At 43.6% G+C, this 18,195-nt stretch overlaps 1 protein-coding gene across 1 annotated transcript in view; it reads left to right on the forward strand.

The window, feature by feature from the left end:
* The window catches only part of ALDH1A3 (aldehyde dehydrogenase 1 family member A3), a 35,325-nt gene extending 18,131 nt beyond the window's left edge, over positions 1 to 17,194 (forward strand). The window contains exons 7-13 of the mRNA XM_084293228.1: positions 88 to 201; positions 3,294 to 3,396; positions 4,331 to 4,515; positions 9,516 to 9,680; positions 11,915 to 12,072; positions 13,242 to 13,316; positions 14,677 to 17,194. Coding sequence (XP_084149354.1) covers positions 88 to 201; positions 3,294 to 3,396; positions 4,331 to 4,515; positions 9,516 to 9,680; positions 11,915 to 12,072; positions 13,242 to 13,316; positions 14,677 to 14,749 — 873 coding nt within the window. The 3' untranslated portion in view covers positions 14,750 to 17,194. The remainder of the gene's footprint in view (positions 1 to 87; positions 202 to 3,293; positions 3,397 to 4,330; positions 4,516 to 9,515; positions 9,681 to 11,914; positions 12,073 to 13,241; positions 13,317 to 14,676) is intronic.
* The last annotated feature ends 1,001 nt before the right edge of the window (positions 17,195 to 18,195 follow it).

Genomic DNA, 18,195 nt, shown 5'->3' on the forward strand with positions numbered 1-18,195 from the left:
AACTGAACTGCAGCTCTCAGGAGTGCAGATATCCTTCAGAGTTCTCAAAATCCCTCTCTACAAAGCTGTGTTTAACCTCTGTTTTAGGTGGGTTTTCCTCCAGGTGTGGTGAACATTGTGCCAGGCTACGGCCCCACAGCTGGAGCTGCTATTTCTACCCATCACAGTATTGATAAAATTGCTTTTACTGGATCAACAAAGGTAGGTGATGGATTTCTCATAAAACACCTGCTGTTTCTTTTTCTCTTTGCATTCTCTCCTACGACAGCACCAATGAAATATTTGTAATTTCTGTGTTACCAGCTCTATTTTCCATCACGTTCCATGTGACAGGATTTCTCAGAAGTGTTTGGGATTTGTCTTGGTCAGGTCTCTCTGCTTTTGCTACTGATTCTTGCTCTAGTGGAAGTCCCACCTCTGTAAACTGGATTTTGCCAAACGGGCACATTTCTTAAGAACTGTAAGCAGCAGATGTTCTGAAACCAGGTAGGAGAGTCTACAGGAGAGGCTGGCAGGGATTTAACATCATGTCATCGACCTGATGGAGCTTCTGGGCAAGATTGCCCACTAATCCTGCCCTGCAAACGTGTGCAACTGGAAAACATGTCAGTCAGGGCCCCGAACAATTCTTCCTTGGCTTTAGTTACCACTGAGGAACTAGGACTTAAATAAAAACATGGCCCTGTGCCCACAGCTTCCTCTGCTGATGTGGATGGGATTAACATTTGAGCTTCTCTTGAGACCTGCACAGTAAAGCACCTTCTATCCATTTTTTTCCCATGTAAATAGCTACAGCTGCCTTGCTTGGGAGAGAGATGGAAGCGAGGCCTCTACAGTATCAGGCACCTCCAGCCATCCTCTTCCGTGCCTATGTGGGGGAAAAGAATGCATGGCTTGGCCTAGTCCTTAGAACTGAGCACAGCTGTGACATGCAAATAAATTTGTCTCCAGTAACAAGTGCTGCAAATTCTCAGACAAAAGCGTGCTTAGAAACATGAATGTTTTTCCACTTGCTGCTCTAGATTTTTCCTTGCAACTTATACGTGCGCCCAGAAGACGGGGCAGCATACAAAGAATGGAAATGCTGACACCAGTGGGTACAACTGAGGCAGATATATAGGCTCCTCACTTGTATTTTCTTGAATAACAGTATTACTGTCAATCATTTGCTGAATTCATCCGTTCTTATGCCTGTCCTCATAATTTCAGAGTGTAATCGAATTGCTTAATTATGACAAATTACCTCAGATTATATCTTGGTCAGTAAAGGTAACTCACGAAACACTCAAAAGCTGTTGCATTTAACAACAGTACCATCTAGTGGCTTTGTGAACTTATACTGGCTGCTTAGCTTATCCCAAAGGAGAAGGTGTGTTAAGCCTCCGTTTCTGTACAGAGATCATGGGAACAAACAAGAACACAATAAAGTAAAAGTTCACAGTGAGGTTTTACTCTCTTGATAGTTGCTGTAATCTAGAAGCTTATTCAGATTCGTGCTGGTCTCCAAATCCTAGATCAGAAACTTTTAGCCAGGATTAGATGCTGGCTATGTCAAAACAATAGAGCTTATTAGACTCATCCAGCCCACATGGATCTGTTTGGGTTTTTAATGAAAAAGGAGTATCCAGTGGATTAGGAGAGGAGGAAAACCTCAGCTGCTGGAGCCCATAGGCAAAAAACTCCTATAGAAGCTGTGCTTGTCTTCCTAATCCATGGGTGTGCAGGAAACACCAAGGGAGACAGATTCTTCGCTAATGCATGTGTAATTTAAAGTGTTTTCTTCCCCCTCCACCCATCTGTGAGTTCAGCTGCACCTCTGCAGCATTTGCAGCATAATGCTACTGTTTCTGAGCCAGGAAGTGAAGCTAATTCAAAATACATTTTGACTTAGTTTTTAAGCCCCAGTTTGGGCTCAGGGCCAGCCTGGAAATGCTGATCACAAACTCCACGAGAGTTTTCCTGTCTAGATGTCTTCCTTTCCCTCAGCCTGTTAACTTGCTCCTCTTTGGCCAGCTAGCCTGTAGCACTACCTCTTGTGAAGCTGTGTTCCTCTGCAGCATGATGCATCACTTTTTCTTCTGTCTCTGGGACTGGGCTGCTGGGTGACTGGAGATGTCTGTACTGCTAGGTGTAGGAGTCCTGCTTGAGTTACAAAGGCGAGCCACAAGAAATGCAGAGCTAGAACTGCCAGCTAGCTGCTGCGTGCTTTACTTCCTCACAGCTTCCCTGCAGGGCAACAATATTTTTAGGCAGAAAGGAAGTTAATTGCCACATGCAAAGGTAAGATACAAAAAGAACAGTTAGAAAATGAAGAAATTCAAATATAAGGTCACACTTAAAATGATAATAATATGAACCTGCCTTCACAATTGAAACTCCCACAGTGTTTTAATGCAGACTGTCTCTAATAAAATTACTTAGTGATACTGACATTTGATTTATGCCCTTCTTGTGAGGAATTCTGTCTCACAAAAAGGGAAGATAAATTGCTGTTTTGGTGTTAGCAGTATAAAAAAGGAATAGCATAGTCAGAATTCGGGAAAAAACATTTTTTTCTGGGGGAGGTGGAGAGGAGAAATACCCTTAGTTTGACGTTATTTGGATTAAAATCTGGAAGTAGAGTTAATCCTTCCCTGTGGCCAGATAAATTCCGCCAGATCATCAGAGCAGGCTCCTGTGCAGAGAGCGCTGCAGCAAAGCTGGCCAGAGTTTATCTGTTGCCATCATCAGGTGTGGCCTAGGAAGGGACATATCTCAGCCACTCATGCATGAAGCAGCTCAGCCTGAACTAAGGGAAAGATGTGGGTTTCTCCAAATGTCAAAATCTCTCTTTGGCTTTCTGTTTTGGGAGTGGTAGCAGATAGGAACAGTCAGTTTTTATCACCGTGTTGTCAAATTCTACTTGAAGAAGTTTAATTCCTCATTTTTTTTAAATAAAACATAATCCTTGGAGCTCCAGTGAGTACCAGTGTTGCCCACCCACTGCAGTGGGTGGGAAATGCCTTGTTCTGCAGCTCTGGGTGGCAGGTAGCTTCAGAGTGCAGTCCCTGTAGCTCTCCTACACTGCCCAGCATTTCAGACCTGCCTAACACAGACATTAATTCTGGGGCTGCTTTTAGCCCAGCCCATCGCAGCAGTAGGAAATTCAAGGCATTTAAGAATGCTATCCCTGACTTGTACCTGTTTCAGCCACCCGCTAGGCTCTTTTATTCTTGTTAGCATCCCACTTGACGCACTTTGTGAGGACTTTCAGGGGAAACAGCCCACGTCCTGTTTGTGTCTCAATGCTACAGGTCGGAAAACTGATCAAGGAAGCTGCTTCTAAAAGCAACCTCAAAAGGGTGACATTAGAGCTTGGAGGAAAAAACCCCTGCATCGTGTGTGCAGATGCTGACTGTAAGTATGGGCTGCTGTGTTCGTTTGCTGTAATACACCAGGTGTGGTGCTCTTTGTGTGCCTCTGCTGTCCTTTGGCAATCAGTAGGGTGGTGTTTGCTCCTTCTTCCACCCCAAAGGATAGAGGAAGCCCCTGTTCAAGAGCAGGAGGATGTTGTGCTGTCCTTGAGCTCTTCCCCAGCACAGGGAGTGTTCCCATGATGAATGAGCAGACCATTATCCTATTGTCTTCCCCGGGGATGGCTGTAGTTGCAGATAAATCTTGTTTTTGTGTGTCTTTGCTATTTTGGTGCCTTCTCTTTGGTGGTACTGCAAAGCCTGAGCAGAATGGTGGGGAAACTAGTTTCCTAAAACGCAGCCCCCATACAGGCATTCATGGCAGGAAGGTTTTGTAGCAGTAGGAAATACAGGTAAGCTGTGGCCACCAAAGGGATTTGAAAATCATGTTTGGCTTGGGAAAATACCCTTCCCTCTCCTGTGGAGGTTGAAAGCCAGAGGTACTTGTGCCATCTGTTAACAGTGGGTGTTGCAAGGAGCTGGCCTGAGCTGGTTGTGCGAGACAAGGGCACGCTGCTTTCTGAGCAGTCACCACTGAAATGAGTCTTCAGGAACCAACACGTGGCATCTGGGGATCCACATCTCAGTTCCCACAGCGGAGAAAACCTACTTGCTGCCCTCAACGAGTCCTTGTGAAGAAAGTGTCTGTGGCTGTGGCCAACTAGACACAGACAAAAGGCAGGAAGGGGGGTGGAAATAATAAGAGAGCTGGTCTGAGGGCAGTGCGAGGCCGTGTGAGTGTCTTCAGAGGGTGTGGGCTATTGTCAGCATTTTTTTAAGAAGGCTTTCAAAAGAGAAAGGAAAAAACAAGTCTGGAAACACTGAAAGGCTGAAACTATGCATGTGGTAACGCTTTTTCCTCCTGGGCCGTGGTGCAGTGGACTTGGCAGTGGAGTGTGCCCATCAAGGCGTGTTCTTCAACCAAGGGCAGTGCTGCACGGCCGCCTCGCGCGTGTTTGTGGAGGAGCAGATATATCCGGAGTTTGTCAAACGCAGCGTGGAGTACGCGAAGAAGCGACTCGTTGGAGACCCCTTTGATGCCAGAACTGAACAAGGGCCCCAGGTAACTGTGTGCCTGAGAACAGTCGTTGTTTGGTTATTGGTTGCGTTTTGGTTTAATTTTCCTTGTGTAAATATTATCCTTGTGAATACGGTCCCAGCAGAAGCCCAGAGGGTGAGTAATGTATCATGGCTTTATTTTTCTCTCTATTTTAAATACCAATCAATCACAACTGTTGAAATGTTATGTTGTAATTTTTTAAACACAAATGTATTTAATTCACTTCTTATCCAGCTTTATGGAAGGGGCTGCCTCCCTGGTACAGTAATACAAAGCATGTTGCAGCGAGGAACAGCGATGCACAGATGGGTGCAGCTGCAGAAACGACCATTCAGCTACTTGGCTGTGCTGGTGATGACAAGTAGTTAAAACCCAGAGACTCCTGAGTCCCCACTTTCCCTCTCCTCCTCTGCCCCGCTTCTGATCCTTTGGAGAGGTTTCAGCTGAATTAGCAGGAAGAACCATGCCAAGCTGATGTCACAACCCGTTTTGTCAGAGCTTCCAGAGCCTTCGTCTTATTTCTTCCTTTCAAAGCCGTTCGAGCTGAAGTCGAGAGCTCTGGAGGAAGATGATCCTTGAGTCAGATCTTCTGCAGGGCCACTGCTTGCTTCCAAAAATAAAGGGGGAATCCCAGAAAGCTATAGCCCTGGCCTCCTGTTCTCAGTATTGCACTGTGAGATTTTGTTCCTTGATGCCATATGGGATCTCGCAGTGAGGGAATGACCATGGGACATCTGCCTCCCCTTATCTGGAGCTCTAGGTCCATTCACACGTGATCTGTGCAAGGAAAAACTTAATTAAGTGTCCTCGTGTATGGGGAATAAAGTGATGTATGTCCCCAGATCGTGCTGGTGCCGCATCTTTCCCTGTAACTGGCCTAGAATGGACTTTCAAATTGCTCATCATTCTTAGGAAGATAATCCCATGTTGGAACTTGCTTCAGCAGAGATGAGCTGACCCTCCAGTTATCACAGGGTCTGCCCTTGTCTTCTGTTAAGAGCTCTCAGCTTTTCTTTTTTGTTTGTTGTTTGATATAATATCATCCCAAGCCTTACCCAGCTTTTGATAGCAGTGGACGAGTTGCGTTTATAATTAGTCCTGTGATGACCATGTTCATCTGGCTGCTCAGAGACCACTGACTTCATGAGAAGAGCCCCTGAAATCATAGGAAGTAGTAGTGGGGTTTTAAAGGGTGAAACCCCCTGCACTGGGCAGAACATGTAGGACTGGGCTGCTGCTTTCAGCTCGTCCTTGCCCTCAGTACTTGGCAGGCTGGCAGAGCACCACGCTCTGGTATTGCTGCTGTGATTTAAGGGAGATTGCAGACAGAGCTATAATTAAGGGTAACAGTAAGTACAAATAGAGTCTGGCCAGGTTGTAAATACAGCTTGTACGTCCTCTTTCCCTGTCCTTGCTTACCTGTTATGCCTGTGGGTAGGAGAGAGAGCACCCAATACACACATACCTGAAGTTCTCTGCATGCAGCTGTCAAGCCCAGGATGGAAAAGTGTTGAGAAAGTGGAAGGAAACTGCTAAACCCTAGGCTTTCATGTGGCTCCCAGTGCAAACCACTTCCTCTGCACCTATTTTTGCTTTCTCTCTGGAGCCTATTGTAAGATGCAACACGCAGAAATTCAGGTAGAAGAGAGAAATGATGTAGTGTCACAAGGGCTTAAAATACCTCCAAAGTAGCAAAGATTCACACCTGCCCACCAGCTACCATTGAACTGTAGTTTCCAGACCAGATTTCTCCTCTGTTCCTGAAGTAACCTGCTGCGCCGTGAGGAGGGGGGTTTTTCTGAAGTGATGGAGAAGGGAAGAGTCACTAGGAGAAAAAAATCTCTTCCTCTTGCCCTTCATCTCTCCACTTTGGGCCTTGGTTGCCTCAGATTCGGGTCATTGCTTTTACTCTCCTCCTGTGGGTCAGAGGATGAACAAAACCTGTACAGAGGCTGCTGTATAGCCCCCATTCTGAGACGATCACCGGCTTAGATGCCAGCAATGTGAAGAAGTTGGAGCCAGCCCTTAGGCTCTGGGGTTTGTAGCCCGTCATCTTTTTTCTCCTTCACCAGCTCCGTGTGCTTTTAGCCAGACAACAGGACCAGGAACTTAAACAGAGCTCAGAAAGCGTGAAACAGGAGATCTCTGCAGCCCAAGCTCTGAGCTGGTGCTGTGTGAAACCAAGCTGAGCACAGCGCTCTGGGTAGCTGCAGGGGACCTCCTGGAGTGGGACAGACAGTACTGCTCTGTGAGAACTTGATGTAAGCTAGTCTTGGAAAATAGGGCCTGTCTGCAGCTGTTCCTTCCTATAGTGTACCGCGTTTATAAGCTAGATTGGGGAACTGGCTGATTCAGGTCTGAACCAGCCTTTTTGGAGGTGAGGAAGAAACGTTTTAGTCAGATCAGTTCCCTGCTATGTGTTACCGTGCACTGGCATGGATGCTTGTGGTATGGGTATAGGGAAAATACTGTGTCAGCTGCAATATTGGGTTATGCTGATATAAACTGCGCTTCTCTGATCAAAATTAAGTCAAATTTAAACAGTATTAAGTTTAAATAGAAGAAGTGAGGCATGCTTCTGATGTGACTTCTCCAAAGCTCACATGTGTCTGACTGTGTTGGCTGGCTGGAATTCAAAGGACACCACAAGAGACCTGAGGGGTAATCAGGGCTGTTTGAGTAAAGTGCCAACCTCAAATAACAGACCAAGGGCATTTTTCAACTTCGGATTCCTGTGAGCTGTATCATAGGAAAGAATAAAGTAAATCTGCACAGATGGCTGGCTGGTTAACCAGAGCATTTACAAAGCTGTGAACAGCAGACTGCGTTAGGTAAGACTAAGGTTCTGGTGGACAAGAACAGGGATTAAATCAGAACAAGACTAGGCTGGTTTTCTTGCTGTAAAGCCCCAAGTACTGGGGTTTCTGGACTATAAAAGATGGTTTACAGGAATCAAATAAGCTCTAAAGCTGCTGTGTGGTACTTGCCAGCCAGAAGTTATTCAGCCCAAACCCCACTGCTTGAATTTTGAGACGGTGAATATTTTCCTTAGACCGTAGTTGTTTGTGGATGTTAGGATTAAAGTTTGAAAGTAGAATATGTGAGTAGAAAGAGCGTGTGTCAGTCTGTTGGACACAGTTGTGGGATTATTCTGTAGGATTACAAATGCTAGGTTTGGAAAAGGAAAAACTGCTTCTGGCAATCTTGACTTAAATGAAGCAAGACGCGAAGATTTGGGGGTTCTCAGAATTACAGCAATCTTTAAAAGCCTTCCTCTTTTTTGAATTAGATGGACAAAAAATAGAATTTGCTCTACTAGCGTGTTTTTAATAGAAGGCAATAGTCAAACCATAAATAATGGTGGAGTAGGGAACAGAATTTAAACAAGCCTTGCAAGCTCTGGTTACAATGACAAACAGTTCCACCCTTGCATGTCATTTTTACAAATGTTTTCTTTCCCCAGTGTCTTTTCATCTAACTGTAGTTTGCCTTGCAACAAGTTACAGCTGTATAAATATCCTTGTTTTGTTTTCTGTGTTGTGAAGTGGATGAACTGGATTGGTCTGGATCACAGACATGCCAGGATGGAAAGCAGTTGCAGATATTTTCAAATTATTTACATTTGGCAGCTAAGCAACCAGGCAAAGAGACAATATGCGTGACACCTGCCAAGCTTACTTATGTGACACCCTGTATCCTACACGAGGGCACGCATTTCTTTGTGCAGTAGCATGTATCAAGTGTTTTCTTGGGTAGCATCATAACACATGAGAGAACACGAGCACTTAGTACAAGCTGTCCGCAGCACATGTGATATGCACATCTGTGTGGCAGGAGATGTGCTGTTCTGGTTTTGCTGTGTACCAGAAGTACCCTAAGGACACCCTCCTGAAGCTTTGATATTTGTCTGCAAGCATGAAAACTTGGATTGTGTGTGGCCAGGATTAACAAGGGACAGGATATAGTCTGTAATCTGGGGGAGTCGAGCGTGGAACGCTCCGTGTAAACAGTCCCAACTGGCAACTGGCCCTGCCAAAATGAAAGCAGATGTCTAGGGAGGGGTACTGAACCAGCACAAGCATTTGGTGATAGCTGGCATTCAGAATCACCTCCCAGGCAACCAGGAGCCAGTGGTGGAGCCTTTTATTTAATTCACCTCCATGGATTTGTTGATTTTGTTTGTTTGTTTGTTTGAAGTTCTCCATTAGTCTTTGACTACCTGCAGCATGCTGCGAGGAGGTGTTTCATTGCTTAATTGTGCATCGTGCAAACAGCCACGTTCCTTTGTTTGGAAGCACAATGCTGCACGTGGAGCACAAAAGAAGGACCAGTACTGGTCAGTACTGGGCTTCTGCACCTCTCCCCAGCACACAGCCTGCTGTGTTGATGGAGGGATGTCTCCTGCCAGTGCAGAAAACCAAAACATGCTGGGATGCTACTAGTCTCTGAGATCCTCAAAAGGTGATTCCATTTTTGCAAATATGATTTCAGTGCAGTCGTTGCTCTGAAGTCACCCAGGTGACCAGCTGCCAGCCAGATGTAGCCCCGTTCACTGCGGGCTCTGGGCTTCACCCTGTTCATCACCCAGTGGAGTGTGAACCTGTTTATCTCACAGCTGGACAGTTTGTCCAGAAGGATGCTGTGAGGGACAATTGGTACGTCCCAGAGCTGGTGTGAAGTGAGCCATGGGAGTGCGTGTTTGGGATGCTGCAGAAGAGAAAGTGGAGAGACTCCCTCCGTGTGGCAGCAAACTATTAGATCAGATTAAGTATTAGATTAGATTAAGCTATCATATGTGTTTTCTGTGGCTCAGGGCTATGCCTATCTCCTGTCTTTCATCGTGCTTATTGCCTGACTTGCTGTCGTAGATGAGGTGTAAACTTTCCTGCTCTAACGGTGCCCTGCAAATATGTCCCTGGACATACAACCTGGCAGCAGCAGGTCTCAGTCTCTGGAACAGCGATGGTAAATCACTGATGTTTTCTTTCTTTTTTGTCTGACAGATTGACCAAAACCAGTTTGATAAGATCCTGGAGCTGATAGAAAGTGGGAAGAAAGAAGGTGCAAAGCTGGAGTGTGGGGGTCTTGCCATCGAAGACAGAGGCCTCTTTATAAAACCCACTGTGTTTTCAGAGGTCACTGACAACATGCGTATTGCCAAAGAAGAGGTACAGTACAAGTCACGCGAACCTTTAGATACATTCCCATGATGTAAATGGAAAAGCAGCTGTAGAAAAGAGGTGTGGTCGTGGTTTGAAGTGAAAACTTGAAAGGAGAATAGAAATTTCACATATTTTACTTATTATGATGTCCTAAAAACTGTGGAATCCATATTCTTCTGATGAAGTGTCTGCAAGGTGAGCTTCAATCCAGAATGGTATGGGGGGGAGATGATGTGAGGAGGAGAGCAGCACAGGCAAAAATGCTGACAAAATATTTTAGCAGCATTTTATTCTTTTGTGCAATTAATGGAGTGCCTGCCTGCCAGCCATTTCTACTGCCTTGCTGCTTCCCCCATTTTATTTTTTTTTCCAAAAGTGAAGTAGCCCTGTGAGTGTGCTCCCTGTACAGTAACAAACCCACATAAAAATCTAGAAGGTATCGTTACCCGAAGGCTTTTGGGTCTCATTTCAAGAGAACTTGGTATAACAGAAAATAAAAACAAACGCCTTATCTAGATTTAGCTGCTGTGAATGCTGTTTGTGGATAGTGATGATGGACTGGTTTCTGACAGAATCCTAGATTTTAAAGCTCAGTAAAAATAACTGAAGTAGCATCAGGCTGGAGCAATTCAATGTTGCCCTGTAGTTTGGAAGGTTTTCTGAAGACAGAATTACACACTCCTTCTCTGTACAGACTGATGGCTGTGTGTGCCATGTGCTCTTACGCACCTCCTGCTGAGTAAACTTGAAATTGCTTAGCTGATTTCAGTACATGCTGATTCCAAGTGATAGAGGAGAGTATGATGTGTGTTCTTGATCCGCTTCTTTGTAAAAAGGAGTTGCTTTATTGCAGAAAGAGGGAACTAGAACTCTGGGACCTGAAGCTGGTGAGCAGGGAAGAAATGGCCCTGTTATGCTGCCACTGAAGAACATTAATCAAGTAGTGTTAGCATCTGAAATAATCTCAAATTCTCTTCCCATAGTAAAATCCCCTGAGGCTGACCATTTTTTCCCAATAAGAAATATGGTCAAAGCCAGCAAAATGCAGATCTAATACTCTGGCTTCCATTATCCATACACAGAAGAAATGAACAAGCTGCATGTGATTAGATCCTGTGATATTCCTTTGAAATATAGTTAATCTACTTTTCATCATGTTTCCCAATGGAAAATAAGTAGCTGCTGAAGTCCAACTGGCACTTGTTCTTTATAGTTTAGCCTAGTGCATTTTATGGGGCTGCTTACTGTTCATTCCCGACAAAATATTTAGATGTCTCAGATCTGCCGCAGAATCTCCAAGGAACCTGGGAAAGATATCAGCCAGTCTGGGCATGAGTTGCATTCTAAAAATAGAGGGGGATAAAAGTTGAAAATCCCATGACAGGCCTTTTTTTTTTTTTTTTTTTAATGAACTGACTCCAAATCCCCAGTCATGATTCATGAGGTTTATCCAGTTTCATTCATATACGGTTTTGTTGCAAATGCACATTTTTATTTTTTCCTAGGATCAAGGCTCCAGTTAAATACCTGCATCTTCCAAAAGCGTGAAAAAATAGAAACACTTGTATAGGCTAAAGAGCCAGGCAATTTGGTTAGCCTAGCCCTCAATGGGGCACAAGTGAGACTTTATCTCACCTTCAGTGGGGGAATGATTATTGTATTGCAAGACCACGCAGGCCCCACCTTCGGTAGCGTTCATGATGGGAGGTTCTATCCCCGAAATTGGGAAGTATTGTGTGCACTGGCTGCTTCTATACTGCCAACCTGGGATGCCAAATCTGTGGTCAAACATATCCGTGGTAAATGCTCTGCAGGCAAATTAACTGCATGCACTTGCAGAAGCGAAGTTAAGGCCAAGGAAGAAAACTTGCAATGCTTGACATATAGTAATTTCTTTTTAAGCGCATTCAACTTCTTCTGAGTCCAAAAAGAGAATGAATTGTAAATGAAGTAAGGATGAATCATCTGAAACTTGTCCAGATCTAACTGCTTATTTGATTATTGTAGATGATCCACTAGTTGTTGGATCTTTGCATTTATTAACCACTGCAGCACATCACTATACTTTCTTTAAATTCAGTTCAGTGAGTAGTTTTTAAGAGACTCAACCACTGACTTCTAGAAAAGCTAGTATATAAGACTTCAAATATAATATCCAAACAGAGCTGCTGATTCTGATTACGTCAAAACGACCGTAAGTAGCAAAGACTTTCCCATGCTAATGTTTAATTTGTGTGCAGATTTTTGGGCCGGTTCAGCCAATTATGAAGTTCAAGAGTATAGAAGAGGTCATAAGAAGAGCAAACAATACTGAGTACGGACTCACGGCTGCGGTGTTCACAAAGAATCTGGACAGAGCGTTAATGTTGGCTTCTGCATTGCAGTCAGGAACTGTCTGGTAAGCAGTGTGAGATCGCAGTTTGGGCTGTGCTTTTGTCTGCTGGGAGTGGGGAGGGCTGTATGATTTGTAATCCCATATAAATGCTGGAGGTCAGATGTGTTAGTAGTCTGTTTAATTCTTGATATTCTCCTAAGCAACATCCATTCATCAAAATAAAGTGGTGAGGACCAGACAGTCTGGCATGAAACGGTGCATTTATTCATTCAGTCACTGTAGTTCTTTACATCTGGAGACCTCTGAAAATATAAGGGTTGTACTAAGCTCCACCAGATGTGATGCCTTCCAAAATCATGTATGTAGAAAAGAGCAACTCTTATGATCTTAAGGTAGCATCAATTGGGGTCTTGCACAAACCGTTACGGGCAGTAGATGGCATCATACCACTGTCAGAAAGATAAGTAGCTATTTTGCTTAAAACACTTCTTATTTTATATTAGTATAGTTTTAAAGATGGAATCCTGATTATTTTTTCCCCACTGAAGATAGGAATTTGATCTGGTCTCTGAACTTGATGCATACAGAGGACTGATTTCAAGAATTTGTGCCAGAAGAATTCACCTCTTTGAAAAATATTTAAATAAAAATGGGATGTCGGGCTTTGAAGGATCTGTGTACTGTACTGAAGGTGCAGTCCTACAGCACCAAGCCATAACTGGCTCTCTTCAGTCATTTCATCTCCCTAAATTGCTGAGGAGGTATCTGCATGAGCTCCTCCTACCCGTTGTCTACAGAAATGGGGCTAGTGCTTCTCTTTTCCTGTGGCACAAGTGTCTAATGGAGGCCAACTCTTCTTCTATACCTGGAAGTGGGTGGTAGAGCCTGGTTTTGAGTGTTTAGACAACTTTGTGTAAACATGTTTGTTTCAGAATGCACTTCATTAATCTGGGGCAGACTTTCATCTACCCTCAAGCATGAATCTGAACGCAGCATAAATTCCAGCTCTAGCATGAATGTCTTAGCCGTTAGAGATTATGAAGTGAGATATGAATCAAACTCAGAGCACTACTCAAATGCCTTCTGTTTCTGTAGCAAAATAAGATGATATTGCTAAAACCTGATTTCTCAACTGAAGGAACTGTAACGGATTTCAGCCTCTTGTAACGCTGCTGTTGTCATCACCTTACTTCTCCCTGGTATTGAATTGTCTTTTTATGTTTTTATCACAGGATCAACTGTTACAATGCACTCTATGCACAGGCTCCTTTTGGTGGCTTTAAAATGTCAGGCAATGGCAGAGAACTGTAAGTTTTGCTTAATGTTTTGTTTATATATGGTTGGTAAATGCAGTAGTGATTGTGGCTTGGTGATAATATTGTTGAATTTGCTTTTAAACTATCAGGCTTGCAGCTTGCTCCATAGGTTGGTGCTAGGCCAATACAGCATGGAAATAAAGCACAGATTTGAGAACAGTAGCAGTGCTTTCATCTACTTGATAAACTATTGCCAGCTTCCATTCAGCAAATTCCACTTGCAGGCATTATTTTCTTACTAGTTAGATCTTTAGATCAAGAAGGATTTTTAGATCACTTTGGTCTGGGGCCACTTGTATCTACCTCAAACCTCTTCCATCTTTACATGCTGGTATCTAGGCCTCCCTTTACAGCTGCATCACACTTCTAGCTTTCAAGTGTTGGAGCTAGAAAAACAGAATGTTCTCCAAGAAGAGATCCCCACCTTCTAAGCCTGCCTGTAATTTAGGAAATTACAGAAGGTTCTTCTGTCCCTTTTCCCCAGCCTGACTGGGCTATCAGACATTCCGGCTCTCTAGTTACTAATGCAGAGCTTTTTAAAACAAGGTCATCCTACAAGTTAGAAGAAGAGTTGAGAAATTGACTTATACCTTAATTTTCTTCTTGTACGGGAGAGAGGTGGGTTTTATTACACCATACAGAGGAACCTGATGCACCTCTTCTTTCATAAGGCAGATTTATTTCCAGGAACCCTTTCCAGTAACTGTTCTGGTGCGTCTTCTGCTCTGAGATACTCAGACGCCTCACTTGCTAAGCACAGCAGGTGAAAGAATCTTCAAAAGAGACATGCATGTTGAGACCTTTTGGTTTACTTTGCCTGACTGCCTGGCTAATTAAAGGATGTCAGGGGCATATTCCTTGGGCAAGGCATGGCAATGAGGGCAGTTTCCACCAACTACAACACAATGCAGTGGTTGGGTTTCTCATCAATATCGATTTCTGGAGTAACTGTGCCCCCCGATGTGCAGTTACCTGGTTGACAGAAGCCTACCTACTTTTAGTGAAAAAGTAACTTTAGTTATTGTTTAAGCACTGATAAGTATGTTCATAAGTATGGCTTCTCACAATAGTACTTGATTTTCACTAGGCTGAGAGACACAAGCTGTGACCACAGTAATGACAGGGTGTAGTTGTGTGTACATACATGCATGTGCATAGATTGTTACATGTGGGGAGCCAAAATGATAGCTGATGTAAGTTAATTTGGATCTGGTTTTAATGGCCTGATGTTATCTGCAGCAGCTGTTGATCTGTGGCTAAGACACTTGTGCAGAAATCTCTTATCTTAGGGAAGCACACATTAACATGCTGCAATCGTTTGTCCCTTTCCCTCCTCTCTCTTCTTTTCCAGTGGTGAATATGCCTTGGCAGAATATACTGAAGTGAAAACAGTCACCATTAAACTCTCCCAGAAGAGTCCATGAAAACAGAAGGCCTAAAAATGCTGACACTCTGAATGTGACACATCGGGGGTGTATTCAGAGCAAGTGGGAGGGGAGGGGTAGGAAAGAAAATGGAAACGCCTAACTTTTTTCCTCTAGAACCATTGAATCTACTGGACTCCATTTTGTCAACTGGCTCTTGGAAAACTGATTTAACTGACCCTACTGGCAGCATAGCACACACGTGTACTCCGCGAGTCCCTGGCTGTACATCTGTCTGCTACCTGTGACTAAAATGCTGGTCAGTCACCTGTCAGCGGGACATCTGCTTTCAAACTGTACCCCTGAAGGACTTGGACATCGAGGGCGTGTTAGAGAGACTTCCGGTACCTTTAGCAATTAGTTGTTTGTGAAACAATTAGTTGATTGTTAAACACCTTCAGAGGCATGTGGGTTTCTCTTGGCATGAACGGACCTGAGCAGTAGGGCTAATCCAACTTAACTGACGTTGATGGAGTTTGTGTGAAGACTGCAGATGAAGTTTTGGATGGGAGTGCAAACTTTCAAGGAAGGATCTAAAGAAATTTTGTTTGAAAGAGCTATCTTGGTCTCTCTAAAGATATGTGCATCCTCCATATTGGTGATATTCTAGCCCTGAATGAGATTGATGGGAGTTTCCTGGAGGACTCTTTTGGGGCCATTATTTCACCCAACAGAGCTAGACTTTAAAGTGTCCTTTGAACCTGATGTTTTGGTGTGCACACATTTCACATGCTGCATATGCAAGTTACTGACTTGCTAGCCCTTCTGGCTCCGAATGAGTCGCAATTGTATCTCATACCTTCACTATAGCACTTTTTGCAAGAGGATTTTGCACTGTACTTACCGTGATGACAGAGTTGAATTCTAAACATGTAGCATGGTAGATACCCCAGAGAAAACATCCCACACCAGTCCTCCTGATCTGGGAGAGGGAGCAGAAGAGCTGCAAGAAGCTGTCCTTCTCTCTCTTTCACTCTCAGGCTGTGTGAACATTTTTTGAGCCAGAGCTGTCATGATGAGAGTAAAACAAGCTCTTCTCACCACTTCTTTTTCCCTTGTGAATGTAGCTTAAAATCGAGTTCTGGAAGTACAGTATAAAAAGGCAGGTGCTCCCAAGCACATACTGAATGCTAAAGATGTGGGTGTACAAATGAGTTACCAAGGAATAAGCTATGGCTGGACTTAATGTCTCAGCACCTCTGCAGTAAATGCCTCTGAGAGTGTCATCACCTTGTAGCTGGTCCTTCACTGAGGAATAAACTGCTTCGAATTGGCTCTTGCTTATAGTCATATAAGCATGCACATACACGAATAGCATCCTCGGAGTGGCTGTCACATTGAGTTCATGCCTTCGCATCTCCTGCAGTAATTTCTTTGCACACCCAGACAGTACTTACTACGAGACTGATGAAAAGCCACCTGCTGTCGTCAGGTCCTGAGCTCACTCCTTTCCTTCCCCCTCCTCCTGTTTCTATACTGGAGAACCACTGGTAAGAGAATGGGAAGTCCCAGGTCTGCAGGAGCTGTACATATGCAGATTTTGAAGCAGGAATGAAAGTCTAACCTCTACTCTCCAATGCAAGCAGGAACTTAACTGTAACTTCTGTGATCAGAGAGACAGCTAGTCAGTAACAAGTTCTGTTGTGAGTGGACCTTTTTTCGGAAGGGGAAGGAAGGTGGGTGGTGGTAAGTAAGGAAAAAGTTTGCATGAGCCTAAACTTCCTTATTAGTTGTTGAACATTGAAATTGCACTTCAACACTGCTTAATTTCTTAAATGACATACCTCCAACAGCTGTGTACAACTAAGTGCCTGTCCTCCCATCGATATGTGGGACAGGTAAATCTCCCCATCCAGTGAAGAAAATGTCCTCCCTACCCCATGAAAGGCCAAATGGGAACATTGTAAATAAGCTTCTATTTTTGTAATACACTTAGAGCGCAAACATCTTCTCAGACAAATATTTTACTTTTGCCTACTTGACGGTTTTCTAGGGCTGCAGTCAGACAGTAGGGAGGTAAGGCAAACAGTAAAAGGCTGGTTATCTTGATGTATCTCTGTATTCATTTTTGATAAACAGTGGTTTTAACTGAAATCATCTGAAAATCTTAAAATCCTAGTATTCTGGCTTTATATGTATAATATATATTTCAACACTTTTTTTTCCCTTATCAAGTTTTTAAAAAGTTGATGTATCTCTTATTGTATAAATCAGGGTTTGACTCTACACACTGAATTTTCTAAGTTATATAACATTAGACACTAACTTTAAAATAACCCCTTAGAGGGTATATATTCTTTCATTGCACAGTAAGGCTTTCATATGAAATACTACTTTTTTTTTAAAGAACTATATTTATAAATTAGGATACAGTTAATCTAATGTATTTTTATAGCTAAAGGTACATGAAAATGCTATGTTTAAACCTCTTGTATATATCTAGACTATGGGTATCTTTTTGTAATAGTTCTTGTTCCTAATAAAAGTTTAACTTTGTGAAACGCTTTTTGAATGCTACATATTGGTATGCCTCAAAGTGAGATGGGGAAATGGGAAACTTCTGCTGAGTGTACTCATTGTAACAGAGGAGTAATTAATACTTTATTTACACTGATTAGTGTGCCTTGAGATAATTCCGGCCCCTCTACTGCACACGTTAAGACCTTTTCCATCAGTGTGTAGCTTCCACTCAACCCAGTCCTCCTGCCACCGTTTCTTATTTCACTCTGAATTTGGCCCATTGTGTTAATAAAAGTGATCGCTGGAAAGAGTTAAGGTTTCGTGCTTCTGAAACAAAATGGCCCTGTATTGCTCTAGTTACAGCGGGCTCTTCCTCGAACAGCCTGGTGTCTGTTTCCCTCGATTCAGTGACCCAGCAGTATTCCCCAAACAGAAACGTGCATGGGGCTCACAAGAGGCAACGTAATTTCAAGGTATCTTTATTTCAAGGTACCTTTTACACTCAGCAGGACTGAATGTAGAGTGTGTGTTGGCATTTCTGTATGTGGGGATTCAGTATCTCACTGGGGGACTCCGAAGGAATCTCAACTTGGATTCATTTCTGCAATTGGTGAAGAATAGCCTGTTTTAAAAAGGGCAAGGGAAGTGAAGTGCTGAAGTGTGGTCAGTGCTCTACAAATAAAAGCCAGATCGTGTGTCTGTTAGCTTACCCTTTAAGCAATTGCTTTTGCCACTTACAGGGAGAGAGGAAGGAGAGCAGGGCTGCAGCAGGCAGGGGCAAGCACAGCTCCTTCCAGTTTAGAGCAGGATGGACCCTTTCTGCCTTCTGAGGTGGGCCTCAAAACAGAGAATTTGAAGGGACTGTGGACCATGCTGCCGGATGGGATGTTCTGCCTTGGGCTGGCTGCTTCCTAAACCTCTTTGTGACACAGCCATCACTAGTAAGACTCTGCTCCACACCTTCCCTTTCCTGTCTTATTTCTTTC

This window comes from Netta rufina (assembly GCF_964035555.1).
Source record: "Netta rufina genome assembly, chromosome: 11".
Classification (NCBI taxonomy): Eukaryota; Metazoa; Chordata; class Aves; order Anseriformes; family Anatidae; genus Netta; species Netta rufina.